Below are 6,938 nucleotides of genomic sequence, written 5' to 3'. Positions count from 1 at the left end.
TTCCTGCTCCATCCCAACTGCTCAGGCCTGGGCAGCAGAAGCAGGATCACTCTAAGACCCAATAAAAGACTTCAGGGCAGGAGAGGCCCTAGAGGCCAGCTGCCTGCCCACCTTCCATACCACTGCTCTACAGAGGAAACTGAGGCCATGAAGGGAAGAGACTTACCCTAGGGGCTCCCACCTCCTTCCTGCCCCTCACATAAGGGATGTCTGGCCCAGAGACATCCCTCCACAGCTGGGAGGTAGACATGACTTTTCATGCAGGGAGCCCATGCCAGGTCACCCAGGCATTTGTGTGGGACCCCCCAGACAATGGACTCAGGAATTTGAGAAGGTTCCAAGAAATAAGGAAGGACTAAACAGGTAAAAAAACAACAGGACAAAGACACTGGAGTTAAGCTTCAGCAAAAGGAACCTATTGGAAGAGGAGACACTAACCAGCCTGGATTCCACCTGCCTGAGAAAGTCCAGGTACAGTGGGTGTGGGCCTGTACTCGAGAGGGCACTTCTTGCCCATAGCCTTGGAGGAAGGAAAGGCCCCCTTTGTCGATGAGGAGATTGAGGCCCAAATAATAGAAATTAATCTATTGCAATTGCTAGGTATCCAAAGACAGACAGGCAAGGAGCCAGGGATAGGGACAAAGGCTATGAGGGTAAGAGGGAGGTGGAGGCCCCACCCTGCTCTCTGTCACCTCTCCACCCTGTGACTCAGGACTGGGGCCTGGACCAGCTAACACTAACGTGCCCCAGAAGCTAGCCGGGAGTCAGGACTCAGGCCTGTCCAGCATCCCCCCTCTACATTCTACTTTGGAGTCAACCTGAGAGCTGAAGACCCAGGGGAGCCTCCTGCCCTGGCAGTTGTCCTGTAAGTTGGGTCTCAGAAATAGGAAAAGGAGGGTCGGAGTTTCGGAGCTCCATGGTCCCAGGCATAGTCCCTAAGTTCCCTCCTTAACCAGTCTTATCCCCACTTCTTGGCGGTTGTAACCATCTGCACCACGTTGGAGGCAGGAGGTCTGAGTCCTGGTCCCAACTGTGTCACCTCCAGCAAGCTACTGCTCTTGCCTGGTCTACAGGTTTCCCCACATCAAAGGGTACAGGTTGGACTAGATATGATGCTACTGACAACTGCTCATAGCAAGATAATGCTTTAGTTTCCACATCTGTGAAATGAAATAAGAATACTTACGCTCTAGTGCAGCGGTTCTCAACCTGTGGGTCATGACCCCTTTGGGAGTCAAACGACCCTTTCACAGGCATCGCCTAAATACATCCTGCATAACAGATATTTACATTACGATTCATAACAGTAGCAAAATTACAGTTATGACGTAGCAATGAAAATAATTTTATGATTGGGGGTCACCACAACATGAGGAACTGTATTAAAGGGTCGCAGCATTAGGAAGGTTGAGAACCACTGCTCTAGTGTAATTGAGGTTTGATTGAACTAATATGTATAAAGTACTTAGGACAGCACCTAGCCAAATAAGAGCTCAAGATGCTATGTGCACTTGTCTGCAAACTGCTTTTTATTCACAGCAAGAACCAGCTGGTGGTGGCTCATGGCAAGGATTCTCTTTGTTTATGGAAGCCTAGGAGGGGTGGCAGAGGGAGGGTTAGACAACAGCCCAGAACAGAGGCCCCACTTGTCCCCAGGCAGGTGCCTGGCTTGCAAAAATCACTTTGCCTTGGCCAATCTAGGAGCTCCTTGGCCCCTCCATGCATGCTTTGGTCCTGGGCCTGCCTCCAGTCCACGGAGGATTGCAGCTAACTTAGCACTACAGCATCCAAGCCTCCCTCGCTTTCCCTTCCCCTCCTAACTCATCTACTCCAAATAGCCATTCCTGAGAGAGCTCCTTCCCCCATTTATCAGGCACAGTGGACACTGCCTGGGCTGTGGAGTTAGACACACCTGGGCTCCAATTCCTGCTCTGCTCACCATCCCACCTCATTGCACCTCATCTGTAAAATGGAAGGGGTCATACCAACCTCCTGGCTTGGGTGTGATGAGTCTTAGGTAGGTCAGTCACTGTCTCTCCTTGCTGTCCCAGGCCCTAAAAATAGTTACTCTGGGACAATTACCCCCAAGACTGCCAGGAGCTGGGCCAGTGTGCAGACAGGCTGGTGAGCCTCATTTCAGTGCCAATCAGACTCCATCTCCCATTTTACTACGGTAAACACTGAGGGGAGAAAACTCTCTTAAGGTTGCCTTAGAGACAATGTCTATCCAAATCCTGGTCTCCTGATCCCATCTAGGACTCCCACTTCCTTCCTTCCATGACCTCTCCCACACGCTCACCATCTTGCAGATACCCAGACAAGCTGGACAGAATCCTGGGGGACCCAATTTTCCTCCTCCTTCCTCAGAAAAGGCTCTACTTCCAGGGCCAGCATGGCTATGGGCCCCCAAAGCCGGCCCAATTCTGTCTCAGCCAGATTACAAGCCCCCTCCGTAACTCACCAGAACACAGGCCTAGGAATGGCAGTGCAGAGTCCAGAAGGAGGAAGAATAAGCCCAAAAGGGCTTTGATTATTGGGGAGAATGTCCTCCAGGTAAGGGGAAGTGGGCTGGCCTCTGCCTAAGCTTGAATACATCACCCCAGAGGACTGTTGGTCCCTGACTCTTAAAAACACCTTAAGTGGCAAGAGGAAAGTCAGAAATGGCCTCTCTCAGCTCTATCTCCCAGCCCCTGGGTCAGAAAGGCCAGTCTGGCTTCTACTCCCTTCTACTTAAGTGCGTACCTGGGAGCCCTGGATATAGGGCTGCTTTCCTGCCCTCAGCTCTGCCCTGGGTGAAGGTCCCCAGCCACCACGGGGGGTGGGGGAGGGGGTTTGCACAGCTGTTTAATCACTGTGCCACTGCTTCCCCGTTCTGCTGCCCACGCTGCTGCCCAGTAGGAACACGCCATCCAAGGAACTGGTTGAACCAGCTTTCCCAGGCCCTAAAGCAGCAGTGGGGGTGTGGCTCCATTCCAAACCAGGGCCACCAGCCAGCCAGGCCACCTCCCTGCCCTATCCCTGCTCCAGAGCTCAGAGCCAGATCTGAGGCATCACTCTATTCTCAACCAGACCCTCCCCATAAGTCTCCCTTACCCACCTTGAAGGCCTAAGAGCTTCACTCTCGTTTGTTTTATAGATCAGAAAACTAAGACCCCAGAGACAGGAAGGCACTTTTCAGGGACACACAGCAAATTGGGGGAAGAGCCAAGACTAGAGCTTAGGCCTTTTGTCTCCTGAAGCTGAAAGAAGAGGGAAGGAGGAGGAGAAGAATGGGGAGATGAGAGAAAAGGACAAAGAACAGAAAAGAAAGTGAAGGGAGAAAGGAAGCTGAGAGCTACATAAGTTCTAGAAGTCAACCTTCTGTTAAAGGAGAGCAGGGCTGGTTTACACCAGACTCTCCTGGGTACTGAGGTAGGGGGTGGCATTTGCTGACCCAAGGCTCAATCCAGAGGCCTAACTCCTGACCCCACCCAGAGGAAAACTCGAAACCTAGCCAGGCCTGACCTCAGGCCTAGGGGCCAAGGAGCCGGACCCACCCTACAGATGCCCTAGAGATGTTCTTCCCGAGTTACCAAGCAGCCCCAGGGAGGACCACACCTCTCTCCTGACGTCTGCCCTGCCTGTTGTCTCCAGGACTCAGTTACCAGATAGGTCAGATCAGGATTCACTGCTCAGGCAAGAAGACAGCCAGGCTCAGGAAGGGGTAGTTAGATGGGCCATGTGCCCCTGGTTCCTCCCTAACCCAGCCCAGGTGCCCCTGGGTGACCAGAGATGAGTCACTTCCCTGCCAGTTCCTTGACAGCCCCACAGTAACAGAAAAGGGCCCATCCTGTTCCTCCACCACAGAGGGACTGTGAGAAATGAAAACACAGCCAGGTTTGGGAAGTGGCCAATATGAATGTGTGCTTAGGGAGTCACAGGAGGAAGGGACAGTCTCAGCTGGACCATGGACTCCCTGTGCAACCACTCTTCTATGGACACCACCTTCTATATCTGCAGAATGGGGACAACAACCCTCCCTACCCAGATGGGAGCTCACAGAAAGGATATGCTGTAGTGAGAACAGGTTCTGAAGGAGGTGAGCTTGTGAGGCAGTGGGAAGACAGGCCACACTGTGCTTGTTATCTGAGTCTGTATCCGTGTGGGCTCCTCAAGGGCAGGGCTAGGCCCTGGTCATCTTCGTGTTCCCAGAACCGAGCCTGATATGTTTAAGGGCTCAGTGTATAATGCGTAAATGAGAAAATGAGACAGAAACAACAACAAAAATGAACAAAGAAAAGACAACAGTGAGCCTCATAAGGATAGGGACAGACCTATTCACAATAATATCACTACACCTAGAATAGCATCTGCCACACAGTAGGTGCTCAACACACTAGTTGAATGAATGAACAAGACAAAGACAGAAAGACTAGATGAGCTGTTCCATTCTGTGTAGGCCATGCTCACATCCCCACATCCAGCAGAGTACAGATTCAGTAAGGCTCTCCAGTCGTGCTGTACTGGCTCTTACCTTTCTGCAAGTGAATGATGTCAGGAAAGTTGGAGAGCAAACCCTGGTAGAGAGACAGCATGTCGAGCATTTGGAAGAGGTCATTCTTGGGCTGCTCAGCAAACATCTCACCAACAGTTTCATAAGTACGGCCCGTGTGAGAAATGGCATTGTTGAGAGCCTCGGAACTAAAGGGGGGGTCCATCTGAAAAGCATGACTGATGGCCTGGAAGGCATTGCCTAGCTTCTGGAATTCTTTGCGGAAGCCTCCCACATGCTTACGTACCAGCTCCAATGCTACAGTGCTGAGCTGCAGGACACTGTCATCCATCTTCTTGCTGAAGGCCTTGAAAGTGTCTACACGGTCCTCCACGTCCTGCAGGTCTTGGTGCTCCGTGGGGATCTGGAAGGTGAGGAGGAAGCTGGCACCAACCATCTCATCCTTCTCTGCCCGGCGTTTGCCCATCTTCCACTGCTTGTCATCCAAGCAGCTGAGGAAATGCTGGAAGCCCTCATATTGGGACAGCACAGGGTGGCTGGTCATGTGGTCCATCCAGAGGATGAGCCGCCGCTTCCGCTTCTCAATAAAATCCTCCTCAAAGCGACCTGTGGCCTGCTTCTCTGGCAGGTGGGGCACAGAGATGACAGTGAATTTGTGAAGCAGGCGGTTATAGAGCCAGTCAAAGTGCTTGTACCGCCGGTAGACAGGGGAGCCAGCATGGGTGGGTGTGAGCTTGTAGGAGATATAACTTTTGATGCCCTTGAATTTGGTCTGTTTGGTGGGATCTTCCACAGAGCAGGCAAATGGGTGGGGGTTGGCCTTCCACTGAGGGCCACGAGGGCCCATTTCAATGGAGTATGTCTCAGCAATCTTGGCCATAATGGGCACATCACCCAGGATGAAGGCCTCCACTCCAGAGCGCACAAAGCATGAGAAACGGTTAAGGTTGCGCCCCACCACACTGCCTCGCTTAGCAGATGCCAGGCTGTCCTGCCGCTCCAGGAGTGGCTTGGGTCGGAAGGCCATGTGCTGGCTGGGGTAGGCACCAGGGTAGGAGAGGTTGAGTGGGGAGTACCCATTGGTGCCCATCCCACCAGCCCGTGGTTCTTCAACCACTGTGCATCCATCATCCCAGTCATCCCAGTCATCATCATCATCCTCCTCGAAGCTGCCCTGGTTTGAGAGGAAGCCACTGCCCCCACCACTTGCAAGGTTGGCCACACTGGAGCTGTCATACATGCTCACCTGGGTGCCTGGAGAGCCTGCAGAGCTGCTGGAGTAGTCAGCATGGTTGAAGCTGGTGCCAGAGCTAATAATCTCCACATAAGAGGCGGGGAAGAGTCCTGTCTCACCAAGGCTGTTCTGGCCCTGCAGCCAACCATCCAATGAGTTCTCACTGAAGATGACCAAATCCTCACCCTGCTGGATGTTGATTTCCTCTTTGTTCTCACTGTGGAAGTCATAGAGGGCTCGGCCTTTTAGTGCCATGGCTGGGCCAGTGGTAGAGAAAGATGAGGAAATGGTCCTGCCAAGAACTAGGATGTCCAAGAACACACTAGCAAACAAAGGCCTGCCCCAGCAGCTGTCTCTCAGCCCCTAATGCAGGTCTCAGCACCCAGAGATGCTGTCCAGCCCTCTCTTCAAAGCTGTGCCCATGGCCCCAAAACTTCCCTATCACAACTCCCAGCACCTGTCTGGGTGCAGGGGAGCCTCATATCCATAGTCTTCTTCCTACCCTTGCTTGACAGGCCCTGAAGGGGAGTTTCTCTCTCCTTCCACTCCAAGGAGAAAAGTCAAGTGACTTGGAGAAATGAGAGGGCAAAAATTCCACTTTCCACTGGAACAAGGTTCTAAAACAAAAGAGAATCACTCGGAAATCACGGATCCAGACCCTGGCAGCTGTGGCTCCCAGCTCCTTCTGGCCCCTCCAGGCCTTGGAAGACTCTCTCACATTCCTCCCCAGATCTGCTCCTTCCTCCTTCTCCTCCTCCTGGGCCACTGGGTTTACAAAAATCCAGAAAATCCAAAGGAAAAAGCAGCAGCCTCCTTCCTGAATCGAGTCCAAGGGTGGATGTGTCCAGCTTCCCAACCAGCCAGGCCGGGGAAAACAAGGACTGCGGCTTACACAACAGGCCGCCAACTCGCGGACCCTAGCGGTCCAGCGGACCTCCAGCCGGCTCGGGCGCCCGAGGGGCGAAGTGGCGTTCAGGCGACTTTGCCCCACCAGCTGAGTGGCCCCTTTTGTTTGCCTAATTCCTCAGCAGTTTCTGAGCCTGACCCGATAGAATCCGAGGACCCCGTCCGAAGGTATGCCGCCCGGCGCCGGCGTACAGACCCCCGCCCGGCCAGCACGCGCGGGCACACTCAACAGGAGTTTGCAGAGTGAGCTCCAGGGAACAGATGGCGCCCGGCCGGCCGGCCTCCGTGCCTCCAGCCCGCCTCCTC

General features: G+C 53.3%; 1 protein-coding gene across 1 annotated transcript in view; it reads right to left on the bottom strand.

The window, feature by feature from the left end:
• SNX33 (sorting nexin 33) overlaps positions 1-6,932 on the bottom strand; it is a 9,258-nt gene extending 2,326 nt beyond the window's left edge. Inside the window, exon 1 of the mRNA XM_006774581.1 lies at positions 4,514-6,932. Coding sequence (XP_006774644.1) covers positions 4,514-5,981 — 1,468 coding nt within the window. The 5' untranslated portion in view covers positions 5,982-6,932. The remainder of the gene's footprint in view (positions 1-4,513) is intronic.
• Between the last annotated feature and the right edge of the window lie 6 nt (positions 6,933-6,938).

The sequence above is a fragment of the Myotis davidii genome, unplaced genomic scaffold (assembly GCF_000327345.1).
Source record: "Myotis davidii unplaced genomic scaffold, ASM32734v1 scaffold687, whole genome shotgun sequence".
In the NCBI taxonomy this organism is placed as follows: domain Eukaryota; kingdom Metazoa; phylum Chordata; class Mammalia; order Chiroptera; family Vespertilionidae; genus Myotis; species Myotis davidii.
Note: the sequence above shows the minus strand (reverse complement) of the source record. Positions and strands in the feature narration are given on the sequence as shown.